Here is a 13,214-nt window from a genome sequence, read left to right on the forward strand (position 1 = left end):
GTTGGTTCATTAAGTAGAGTGAACAAATGTCTCAACCATTAATTCTAATCCACAGAAGTGTTAATTTTGTGCATAATCATTGGGAATGTACATTGTCTTAACCCTTTAGATCCTTGAATAAACACTAAACTAAGATACAGTAATATCAAACCAAAAAAGGACTATTCAAAACAAGAGTAAGTGATTTAAATCACCTTCCAGCTTTTGATTGTTGAATATACTAGGTTTCTGTTAAATAAACTAAAAAAGTTATATCCATGTCTTAAGGAAAATATTGGAAATTGTAAAATGAGTTGGGACAACAGAGGTGAATTCTTAAAAAACTTTTGCCCCACTAAAATCAGTGAGGCAAACTAAAAATTTAGAGGGGATAATTTTGCCTCACTAAATTTTTAGTGGGGCAAAAGTTTTTTTAAGAATTCACCTCAGATATGCCTACATCATATGCTTAGAAACAAAAGTAAATTTTTGGGATGAATGTCGTAAACACTAAAAAGTAGGTCCAAGTTAAGCAGAGTTTGCCAATGAGTACAAGTAAGGCAAAGCATGCCAATATTTTGTCAAGGAAGGCAGAAAATACCATTATATTTTTTAAGTAAGGCAAAGCAGGCCAATATTTCGACAAGTACAACAAAACATTCAAACACAAGGTATGGCTTACTCTGCTCAACTAGATCCAAAAAGAATTTAAATAACAGATGTTAATGTAGCGCAAAAGTTAATATTTTTAAATTGGTAAATTTGGCCTGTGCAAATATGTTAGCTTGATAAAGTAGCCTTGGGTTAAGATGGATCAAAATCTTTTAAAACTTTGAATAAAAATGTTGACAAACCTTCCATGTTTGTCCTTCAGAATCTCCAATCCATCCCAAGAGTCGGGAATCTTTTCCTTTATCGTTGTCAAGAATAATTTCTTCTTCACCTATAAACAAAAATCCTTTTATATGAGTAAATCCCAATTTACAGGATAAATATGAAATATTGTTAAGAGTGCTAAGTTAAGTTCAGCTTATGGTAGCTAATAATAAAATTAAGAGGAAAAAAAGGAGTTTAGATTAATATAAGCTGACCTGCATCAATGCTAACTGTGGTAAGACTGGCCAGAGACACGCCCATTTTATCCGCAATCCTTTGTTTAACTCCGCCCACCGTTTCATTGGTATGACATTCTAGCTCAAAATCATCCTTTTTCGGGTCAGACCGCCGAATAACGTTAATTTTCAGCGGGCGGCCGTAAAAAGTGGCGGCATGCGGCGGGATTGTTCGTTTTCCCTTGAAAAGAACCTCCACGCTGCTCACATATTTTTCGGCGAGCTGCAGCAGTCGACGGATTTTTAACGCCTTAGTGCCCTTGTCTAACGGCGGTACAACAATCTGTCAACATCGAATATAGAATTATGTTTCTTTTAGTATCGAAGCTACTCTAAAATTAACTCAGCCATACTGGAAAATCATGTATTACACAATTCTCTACAAATAATAAATAATTATAAAATCAATATCAGCTTTTTTAGACCAAGCCTAAGGGGCTAACAAAACTGATTTTAATCTTATATTTTCCATTATAATATCCGCGGAAAGCTGTCTATATAATATTATTTTTATGTTGCGTGCTACATGTCTAAAAATTAACACTTCTTGTTATTAAAAAATAAATCCTATATTCCTTGGATACAGAAATTCCCGGGAGTCTTCTGGTAGCATTAGCCACCGCCATCGGGATACTTGTGGGGGAGGGTGCACCCGCCTCCCCACCGGGCTGCAGGGGGCAGGCAAAACTGTCCTTGAGAGGCGAGGTTTGCAGGGGCGGCGTCATTTTGTCGTCTAAATCCTCGCTGGAAGTTTCCAGTTCGAATCCTGTAACAAATGGAACAGATGAATATATTCTAGTTACAGATCATTTTTTGTCTGTATCGAAGGATCTCGCTAACCTTTGAACCGATACTGTAACCAAAAGCAAAGTCTAGTTAAAGTTACAGGATAAAATAATGAAATGCCGATCCGAATTGTTTGTATTTTTTTGAAAGCATCAACAATTTCTTGGTATGGTTTAAGACTATTTTCCTGACCTCCCATAAAGGCTATGGAGAATAAATATAGTGACAAAAGTAAAATACTTTTTTTACAGGAGTTTTAAACTACGACATATTAAAAGTTTAAGTTAATAATTAAGTTACTTCTTAGTTACTTCGATTGTTCACACAAATAATTCTTTTTATAACTTTTTTTTACAAAAATGGCGCTACAACTGGATATGGTCATCCTTTTTTGCACTGTCAGTACCTTCACCTTGGTTGGGTGCCAGCTGGCAATCCTCTCTCTCAGCCCACGTGGTCTCTAGCCGGTTAAAACAGGTTGACATGAACATCCTGTGCAGCTTTCTAGGCTCTTTCTTCAGTCTAAAAGAAACATGGATGAAAAAATCAATAATAAACGAATCTCAACTAAACAGACGGACAGGGGTGTATATTCTACATGGGATCCCCGGAGGGGGGGGGGGGGGGGTGGGAGAATAAAAAATAAGTGGTTGGAGGGAAAAAAATGTAAAAATTTTGAAGCTGGGAAAAAAAATAAATCTTGTGCAGAATATATACCCCTGCAGACGGATATACATTCAAACATTAACAAATGACTAAATACTAGAACAGTTCTTTATCGTATCATATTTGTTAGCCCAAAAGAGCCTTAGGCCATGATAAGAAAAATGGAATTAATTTAATGATTTTTATTTAAATATTCGTGAAAAGACATTAATTACAGGGTACTTAGTAGGCCATATTAACATCTAAATTCTTGATTATAGAGATGCTTCTGATTTACAATGTAAAACCTAATCGATCTAATAACACTTATTCTAAAAAGCAAGGAAATAGGACAAGATATTTTTGTATTAAAAATGAAAATATCAGTGGTATAAGTGGACATAAGAACTTTCTGATATTGATTGTAGAGTTGCTACGCTTTCTAAGTTGTAGTCAACTGTTACAGGAATCATCCTGCTGAGCTAAAAGGAGCAAAGCTGGTCTACAACTTGAACTAGACCTACCTTGTGGACACAGTGAGGTAGCTAGTGTTAAGTATAAGCTACATAGCTCTCTCTACAATATAGTCCTACCTTGTAGACACAGTGAGGTAGCTAGTGTTGAGTATAAGCTACATAGCTCTCTCTACAATATAGTCCTACCTTGTGGACACAGTGAGGTAGCTAGTGTTAAGTATAAGCTGTATAGCTCTCTCTACAATATAGTCCTACCTTGTGGACACAGTGAGGTAGCTAGTGTTGAGTATAAGCTGTATAGCTCTCTCTACAATATAGTCCTACCTTGTAGACACAGTGAGGTAGCTAGTGTTGAGTATAAGCTGCATCAGTGCATAGCTCTCTCTACAATATAGTCCTACCTTGTAGACACAGTGAGGTAGCTAGTGTTAAGTATAAGCTGCATCAGTGCATAGCTCTCTCTACAATATAGTCCTACCTTGTAGACACAGTGAGGTAGCTAGTGTTAAGTATAAGCTGCATTGCTCTTTCTGCAATATCGTCTTGAGCACAGTTTGTTACTATATCCCACAAATATTCCATTCCTAAATTATAATACTGGTTATAGGTAGTGCATGGGGGAGATCATTATTTTAGCCAGCTACAAGTTTCATGACTCTATTAAAATAATATTGTTTACTCTTTTTTACTTTCTGGAATATGGATATATTCACAGAATAAAGATTTTCTTATATGAGATGATTTAAATGTAACTAAAAAAGGTATTTTGATATGGTTCTACTTTAAAGTGAAGCTTCTTATGGAAGGTTTTTTACTATTTTGGGAGAGATTTTCTCCCTCACAAGAGATCCTGAAGAAATATCCCTATCTCAATCGAAAAATCTTGTTTTCACCTTTTCTTTAATATAAACTAGCGGCTTCGCCCCTAGCCTCTAGGGGATTTGCCCCAAGAGGTGATAAAAAAAATTAAGGCGAAATTCGTAAAAGGACCAGGGAAATGTTCGCCAAAAAAAGGACCAAGGAAATGTTCTGCAAAAAAAAGGACCATGGAAATGTTCTGCAGAAAAAAAGACCAAGGAAATGTTCTGCAAAAAAAATGGAGGGGGAATTTTTTGTTTTTTGGGGGGTTGGGGGTGTCCCACCCCCCAAGAAAATAGCCTAAAACCACCACAGGAACAGTAGGTATATTCCCTGAAGAGTAGAATCCGATCGGTTCAGTGGTTACCGAGATCTTAAGCTTCAGACGTACAGACGGACGGAAAGACAGACAGACATCAAGCTACTTTGTATTATAGATAGGTAGGTACATATTTTAAATAAATGACATTGCAAATAAAGATTTTTTTTTTTTTAATTCGATGTCAATATAAATGATCATTACTAAAACAAAAGTGTTTATTTACCTGCTAATTCAGTTTTCTCAACCGTATAACCATGAATGCTTTTCTTCAATCTTCCTTCGCTTGAATTTACAATTTCAAAGTATTTCTAAAATCGAAGATAACAAAAGTAATATTGTCCTTCTTAATAAATCTGTCCCCAAACTATTACAGATAATCAAACCTTTGGGTCAGTGAATGACATATGCCCGTTTCTATGTCAGGCTGGGGTAAATATATTATAAAAAAATTATCTACCTCCCCACATTGTAAAGAAATATTCCGATTTTTACCGTAAAAAAATTGGATAAGAAATTAATAGATAAGATGAAGGGATAGAATTTTGGAAATTCAACTAGTTTGGAAATTATGCCAGCTAAATCACAGATGAACACATCTTCAGCTTCACTGATGGACCAACTGACCAAGTGTCACATAATTCTATTTCTAAACTAGTAAATAGCTTCATTCCTAAAAAGGTCTAAAAAATCTCAATTTACAAGAATAATGGAATTATTATTACTTAAATATCACACCAGATTATTAAGTACTCTAATAAAGTGAAACTTGAAGCGGGCTACAAATAACGATAACTCCATCCCCTCCGATCCTACTGGATGAACGAACTAACTAATAAATGACAATGGAAACAGCAACCTAAATTAACAACAAATTTTCCCCTGTCATAGTATCCACATATATTGTACTGTACATCCATTCTATTTTTTAAGAATCTGCCCACATCTAGAACACAAATGTTATCTTTCCTGAAGACAGGTGAAGCTGTTATGGCTGACAGTAGCTGTTGGGAGGCTCAGCAGCTTCTCCTTGTAAAACTGCTTCTGTGTCTCGGCCTCCAGGTCAGAGTGACACGTAGTGAACCAGGTAAACAGACAATCCTGTTCGAAAAAAAGAATATTTTCCATGTGGGACGTAATTGTCCTTGTTTTATTTTAAGGATAGTTATTTATTGCATCGTATTATAGACAGCTTTACGAAGATATAAAAATGATAAATTTTAAGATTAAAACCGAAGGCCCGGGTCTAATTGTTAACTGAGCTGGATCTTTAAATCATTTTAGTGGTGAGCCAGATCGGGGTGAGCCAATTTTCCACCAATGAGAGCACAGCATTTTATGAAATGCCGCGCTATGATTGGCTGAAATTCGGCTCACTCCGATCTGGCTCACCAATAAAATGATTTGAAGATCTAGCTCTGGTATTAACTTCATGGTTTTTAATTTGGTTTTTGATGGAAAATTGACTGTAATATAATACTATACATGGTTTTTCTGCATGGCTGAGAGCCAGTTCTAATCCAGCGGTTTCGAAGCCATACTGGAAAATGTTAAGACTATGAATTTATTCTTTTCCTGGTCCATTTGAATCCTATTTTCATTTGTTATCAGGGTCTCCCATAATTCTTTACATCTTGCCCTGAAACAAAAAGTATAACGTTTAAAAGTTTTACAATTTGTCTAGTGTTTATCACAAAAAAGTTTAAATTCCGATGGAAAATATCCAAAATTAGGGGTAAGGAGGGGACACTGGTACTCAAAGTTTTGTAACCACGTTATGTTATTAGTTGGTTAAAAAAATAAGGGACTTTTATTGAATTGTAAATGGTTGCTTCCTTGAAACATTAAAATGACCAGAGAAAATAGAAGATTATTTGGATTAGCGGAAAAATGAAAAACTTTCGATACATTTGCTTTTTTTTGAAAGCATTAAAAAGTTAAACTTTTAAAACTTACCATGAAAGATACAAATCTCCATCTTTGAGTAGAAACTGCATGAGTTCCAGGTGAATTTGTACTGATTCCTGGTGGCTGTACATAGAGTCAACAAGAGTATCCGGCTGAAATAGTGGCAGGGAATTATCATTGCGATCTAGAAACCCAAAATTTATCGATTCCAAAGATTAAGGCTTTAATGTTTAAGATTTTTTTAAACCTTCGAACAAAAATAAAATATTTTCGAATTTATTTTTTCAAAAACATTGAGAGAAAAAAATCTTTAAACTGAAAAAATATTGAATAAAAAAATCCTCCTATGAAAACATCCGATTACAAAAATCTTTCTAGTACTCAAAAATGCTGTATGGTATCAAATGCCTTTGTCAAATCAAATTACCTTTAAAACCAGACCCATTTGTGTAGCAGACTGGACTGCCTGCTTGTGGGCCTTGTTCAAACTTGTACTGATTAGTTTAACTATCTCGTGCTGTTTGTTCAGCTCTAGCAACGTTGCTTTACTTGCCTAAGAAATATTTTAAATAAAAATAAATGCATTAAAAATGTCAATGTTAAACGTTTGTTAACAGGACACTAGATTCCAGAGACTACGCGATACTCCTATAATGTACCTTTGGTCCACATGGAATTATACCTATCAATTAATCAAATTTCTTTTTGAATCACGGGTGTATATTCTGCACAAGATTCATTTTTTCCCCTTACTGCAAATTTTTTTTTCCCTCCTGTTTTTTTCAAGCAAGGAAGGGGTAAAATTGAAATAAATTTCAAAACTCTTTATTTTATTTATATTATTCCCCCCTCCTACACATTATTTTAGTTTTTTTCACCAAGGATGAGAGAAAAATGGAAAAAATGTTTTCATTTCTCTTAATTAAATTTTTTCATCCCCCCCCCCCCCCCCCCAACAACATATTTTTTTTACCCCCCCCCCCCCCTCAGCCGGGTCAATTTTGAGAATATACACCCCTGTTTTGAATTGAAAATGTTTCAAGGTTAGTTGTAACTTGTGACAAAATAATAAAATCAAAATATACAGTTCGCCATGAGTAAATAAAAACAAAATATAAGTAGGTACCTATTGTATATTTAAAGAATGTGATTGGTCCTAGAATATTTTGTCAAGTTTAAAATATTAGCTTTCAAAATAAAAATATAAGTACCTTTTGATAACCAGCAGAACTTTTTGAACCATAGCTCTTACAGATTTCATGTAGATGTTTTACAAAGGGTAGCATCACCTTAAACGAAATAGATATAATTACAAGAATGAAAACATCCATAAGTATTGAAGCAGAAATATATCATAGATTTAACGGACGAAGTGAGTTGCATAGAAGATGTTCCGTTGTCATAAAAAAGAAAAATAAAGTAGGACAAAAACCATAACAAGGATGACAACATCCATAAGTAGCGAAGCACAAAAATTCGTGGATGGGACTGACGGTCATTGTTGTTTTCTTCAAACGACGGGAAATTTAATTTTGATATCTTTAACTGAAAAAATTTTAAAAATCGATCCATAAACACCAAAGATATGGGGGAAAATGTAAAAAATATAAAAATAGCCAAAAACCTGCAAAAATGCAGTCTGACCGTCATTGTTGATTTCTTCAAATGACGGGAAATTTAATTTTGATATCTTTAAATGAAAAATTTTTGAAAATCGGTCCATAAACACCAAAGATATGGGGAAATGTAAAAATATAAAAATAGCCAAAAACCTGCAAAAAGGCAGTCTGACCGTCATTGTTGGTTCTCCAAACGACGGAAAATTTAATTTTAATATCTCTAACTGAAAAAATTTTGAAAATCGGACCATAAACACCAAAGATATGAATAAAATGTGGAAAATAAAAAAAATAAAAAATAGCCTAAAACCTGCTAAAACGCCGTCCGACCGCCATTAATGTTTAGTAGTTAATTGTGCTCCTTAATAATGAAAATGTTGTCAAAAAATTTCAGCATTCTATCTTTTATAGGAGCTGAGTAAATCCCATTTCCCCCATAGCGTTACGGACGGACTGACGGACAAAGTGAATTATAGAGTAGCTTCGCTACTAAAAACACGAATTCACTATTTTTTCGTATTTTAGATTTAAAAGAAATTTTTTTTGGGGGGGTATTTTTAATTTTTGGATGGGTTGAGGGTATCCCCCCCCCCCCCCCAAGAAAATGGTTATAAACCTTCCCGGGACCTAGCTACCCTGTAAAGGAGAACCCGATCGGTTCAGCGGTTAGCGAGATCCTTCGCTACAAACAGACAGAGAGACATCATTCTACTTTGTATTATAGATAAGTAATCATGTCTTTTAAAGCATTTCCAACCGACCGACGAACAAGTAAATTATATAATGAACCCTCATTGGTATAGGGAATCTTCACAACAAAAGTCAGTTGTCTATCTTGAAAAACAGCCAAGAAAATAATGTTTTTTTCTTCTTATGCCAGTCGTTTATAATATCTTACAAGCCTCACGAAAAGAGACACACATCCATATAATTTTAATTATCATGAATAAATTTATACAAATGGATTTATTGGTCATTTCGTTCATTCAGTAGGTTTGTTTGTTTGTTTAGCCCACATTTCTGCTCATCCCGGGTCTTCATCATTAGAAACAGGTAGTCCAAGGAATCTGGCTGTTTCGACTGGTTTGCTCCAAAGGTCTCTAGCAGTAAGAGTTGTAGGGTTTTGACGGCAGTTAAAAAGATGGTTGGTAGTATGCAGTTCCTGGCATTTAGGACAGGTTTCTGGTACTATTTGCGTCGGATCTTTGTTTATTCTGGCCTTGAAAGTGTTCAGGTACAAGCTGTATCATGACCTTAACTGCGCCAGTGTGGATCTGGTGGTTCTGGGCAGCTTATTTTCGGCTTTATGTATGGCCGGTGGTCGGGTGTTAAGGACCTTGTTTTCTCTGTAGTTGTTGATGGTGTCACGTACAGAGGTAGTGTGAATCTTCTTGAGCTTAGTTTTATAGGCTTTCTCAGGGAGATCTGGGGTGGAAATTTTATTTATTTCCTTGCCAAAGAGAGATACAAGAGTCTCTTTCATTTGACGTTTGGGTGGAGGTGGGTTGAGATTTGTTCTGTTTGGGTGGTTGGGACGTTGTGTCGATAACAGGAACTGTTTGCTCAACATCTGGCAATGCTCTTTAACTGGCATGATCTTGGTTTCCTGGTGAAGATGATCGATATCTGTCATAAGATGACAGCCAGTAGCAGTTCTGAGAGCAGAGTTTTGTGCAAATTGTAATTTTTCCCAGCTGGCATCACTAAAAGTTGGTGTAAAAATGGGGCAACAGTAGTTGAAAAGAGATTGACCAATAGCTTTGTATGTGCTAGTGATTACTTCCTTTTCTTTCCCCCAGGTTGTACCTGAGAGGGCCTTCAGCATGTTATTCTTGGCGTTGAGCTTGGTTCGTAGCTCTTTGGCATGATGGTTAAAGAAGAAAAGGTTATCGTAGGTAACTCCTAGGAACTTTGGATGGCGGACAGATGGAACTTTCTCGCCGTTAATCTCTATATCTAAAACTGTACTGGCCTCATTTGAAAAAGTTGTGAAGATGGTGGCTGATGATTTAGAAGGAGATATATGAAGGTTTCGTGTCTTAAACCATTCATCCAGGACAGCAAGATATTTGTTCAGATCTCTGACTACTGGTTCAACATGTGGGCCGCGGCTGAGCACGTTTGAATCGTCAGCATATGAAACCAGGTGGATGTTTGATGGTGGTTGTGGCATAGATGACATATACAGATTGAAAAGTACGGGTGAAAGTACACCACCTTGTGGGACACCCTGTAGGACAATTCTGTATTTCGATCTGGATCCTCTGAACATGACATATTGCTGTCTGCCTCTGAGGTAAGCACAAAGAAACCGTTTTATGTGACTGTTGAGCTGCAGGGAATGAATATCCTGGAGGAGAAGTTCGTGGTCAACCGTGTCGAATGCTTTAGACAGGTCGATAGCAACAGACACTGTTCTGTCAACAGGTTTCTTCTTGTTGAGGCCGTCGGTGATGAAAGTGTTGATGCTCTGGAGGGCAGTGGTGGTCGATCTGCCTTTGCGAAAACCGTGTTGATGGTCAGCAAGTTTTACAGCATCATTGACATATGGAAGTAAGAGTGCTTCCAGTATCTTACTAGCAGGACAGAGAAGTGAAACAGGACGGTAGCTTGTCCCTTGGTCCGCTGGTTTCCCAGGTTTCAGTAAGGGTATGATCTTTCCTGTTTTCCAAACACAAGGGATCTTTGACTTGTTTATGCTAATGTTGAAGATGGCAGTTAAGTATCTTATGCCATTTGGCCCAAGATGCTTTAACATGATTGGTGAAAGTCCATCAGGCCAAAGGGCCTTTGAACTTTTAGACTTCTTTATCGCTTCTAGTGTCTGAGCAGCCGTGAAAATAACTGTTGTGTCAGTAGGTTTCTTCTTAAGTTTCCTCAGAGTACGCCTACGGGACCTAGGGGGAGCTTTCTCCAAACAAGGTGTGTATTGTTTATTTAGCTCATTTGCCATAGTCCTGACATTGTTGGTTACTTTGCCATTGAAAGAAATGCCTTGGTTGTCGGGCTGGACTGGTTTGTCCTTGAGGCTGTTTATGGTGTTCCATAATTTCTTAGAGTTGGCTTGGCAGCTGGCTAAATGTTCTTGCCATTTGATTTTCTGATGTTCTGCGATGGCTTTGTTGATGTTTTTGTTGATGTCATTTAATCTGTCGTCAGCAGGATTATTTTGTTTGATTACATCTCGTTCCTCAATGAGTTTAACAACAGCTGTTGGAATTGCATTGTAAACTTTGGGGATACGGCCGGCAGGTATACATTGTTTGGCAGCTCTGGAGAGTGTGTTTCTGAAATATTTCTCAGCTTGAAAGACATTTTCAACCTTTCTAGCCGTTGAAAAGATTTTTTCAGTCATCTCGGTGAACTTTGGCCAGTTGGCTTTGGAAAAGTTGATGAATTTGTGGTTTTTGGCGTTATTTTTCTTTAAGCTGGCATTCAGACTGATGGTGATGGGAAGGTGGTCTGAATTTAGCTTTCTTTCAACTTTCCAGGTGGTGTAGGGGATCAGATTTGATGATGCAATACTGACATCTGGAGCCGTGGAAGCTTGATTAGTGACTCTAGTGGGTAGGTCATTGTTGATGATTCCAAAGTCAAGCCCGGAGATGGTGTCAACGAGGTCTCTGCCTCGGGAGTCAGCATTAGCTTCACTGTACCAAAGTTCATTATGAGCATTTAGGTCACCTATGACATAAGCGTTTTTTCCAAGTCCATCATAAAGATGTTCAAGTGGCGGAACGTACTGTTGTCTGCAGCTACTTTGTGGTGGAATGTATATGTTTCTGACATAGAGGTCTTCCTTGTTTATGCCAGGGATTCTGATGGTCATAACTTCAAGAAATTCATCTTGTTCAAGGATGGCTGGGTTGGTTTCGATATTAAAATTAATATCTTTGTGTATAAGGAAGGCAAGTCCTCCTCCCTTATTTACTCCTCTGTCTTTGCGGACTAGGGTGTAGTTGGGTACGTTCATTAACTTGGATTTGATGGTCATCTTGGTTTCTTGAAGGGCAGCAAGAAGATGGTTTTTGCCTTTCATGTAGTGTAGAAGGTCATCACATTTACTCTTAAGTCCATTAATATTCCATTGTAGAATATTGAATTCAAAATCTTCTTCATTTGCTGGTGGTGAGGGGTTGCGACGAGGGGGAGGGGGGCTGCGACGGGATGGATTGCGTCGGGGGGGAAGGGTGTTGCGAGGGGGGGGCGGGGGGCTGCGACGGGGGGCTGCGACGGGGGGGAGGGGGGTTGCGACGGGGGGGAGGGGGTCTGCTACGGGGGGGAGGGGGAGTAGGACATGGAGGTGGGATGTTGAGCTGTGGATGGTTGTTGATGTTGTTGTTGCAGCATGGTCCAATCCAGTTTGGTAATTTTTCTCTTTCTTTAGATGATTTTAGTGTAGAGCATTTGATATGGAGCCAATTTTTACAATTTGTGCATTCAACAGCATATGGGCCAAGTTTCTTTATACATACTGAACAGTACCATATCTGAGGGCCCGGGTTCTGTTCTATTCCAGCTCGGATAAGAAGAAGCCGAATAAGTGTAGCTGGTAACTTATTCTTTGTCAGACATATTAAAAACTCGATTTAGCTGAGTGTACAAACTCTTTGTCTGCTTTACTGAAAAACCTTGGAGCATACGTTGATGAAGACGTAGGTAAGGTAGAGTGGGAGATTTGATGTGTTGGTTCTTGGCTCCATATGCTGCTGATGTTGTTGCTGCTGCTGCTGCTGCTGGTGTTGTTGCTGCTGCTGCTGATGGAGGTGGATACACGACGGAGACGTGACCAACATAGTATCCTCATTCAGTAGGTCAAAGGGCTTCTTGGGGGTATCATTCAGTAGGTCAAAGGGCTTCTTGGGGGTATCAAAAATTAAGCCGGATGCGAGCATCACTTTATCAGAGTCCATGAAAATCTGATGCAACATCCAAGTAATAATATATCGATTTTTATACATACCTTGTTACTTTTTTTGATATCATCAACACAAAGCAGAATATATTGTTTCAGAATTGGGTCCACGTTCACAGAAAGTTCTGGTTACAATTATGCTTTCAGATTTTCATTCAAAGTTAAAAAATAAAGACAAATATGTTCATGCGTAGCGCAGCAATAACAAACTTGATAACCCTCCTGTAGCATAAAGAAATCTGGTTTAAATCAGGGATCTAAAGATATAAGACAATGGTCGTTAAAAGTGATGTAAATCCCCAGTAATGATGCATAAAACTACCCTTCTGTAGATTACATTTAGTGGTTGAAACGTTGTACACTCAACTGAATGAACCAACCAATAAAATAAAGTCCCAAAAGTTGTTACGCCAAAGAATAAGAAAACTTTATTACAGAACTTTTGGGACTAGTGTAATTAAAAGTTCAATGTTCCCTCTTTCCCTGTAATCTAACAAATAAGTTGAGAAATTAATACTTGTTTATTTTATCACTGACCTAATAAGCATTTAAACATTAATTCAGAGGTGTATATTCTGCAAAAGATTTATTTTTTTC

The 13,214-nt window shown here is 37.3% G+C and overlaps 1 protein-coding gene across 1 annotated transcript in view; it reads right to left on the reverse strand.

The window, feature by feature from the left end:
- Nucleotides 1-13,214, reverse strand: part of LOC145305297 (ubiquitin carboxyl-terminal hydrolase 24-like) — a 94,825-nt gene that overhangs the window by 51,865 nt on the left and 29,746 nt on the right. Inside the window, exons 17-28 of the mRNA XM_080146906.1 lie at nt 12,666-12,742; nt 7,295-7,372; nt 6,511-6,636; nt 6,132-6,235; nt 5,749-5,814; nt 5,145-5,274; nt 4,402-4,486; nt 3,477-3,582; nt 2,284-2,399; nt 1,667-1,857; nt 1,071-1,374; nt 834-922 (exon numbers count right to left, since the gene is read on the reverse strand). Coding sequence (XP_080003032.1) covers nt 834-922; nt 1,071-1,374; nt 1,667-1,857; nt 2,284-2,399; nt 3,477-3,582; nt 4,402-4,486; nt 5,145-5,274; nt 5,749-5,814; nt 6,132-6,235; nt 6,511-6,636; nt 7,295-7,372; nt 12,666-12,742 — 1,472 coding nt within the window. The remainder of the gene's footprint in view (nt 1-833; nt 923-1,070; nt 1,375-1,666; nt 1,858-2,283; nt 2,400-3,476; nt 3,583-4,401; nt 4,487-5,144; nt 5,275-5,748; nt 5,815-6,131; nt 6,236-6,510; nt 6,637-7,294; nt 7,373-12,665; nt 12,743-13,214) is intronic.

Source organism: Acartia tonsa, chromosome 14 (genome assembly GCF_053477335.1).
Source record: "Acartia tonsa isolate MP-2025a chromosome 14, ASM5347733v1, whole genome shotgun sequence".
Classification (NCBI taxonomy): Eukaryota; Metazoa; Arthropoda; class Copepoda; order Calanoida; family Acartiidae; genus Acartia; species Acartia tonsa.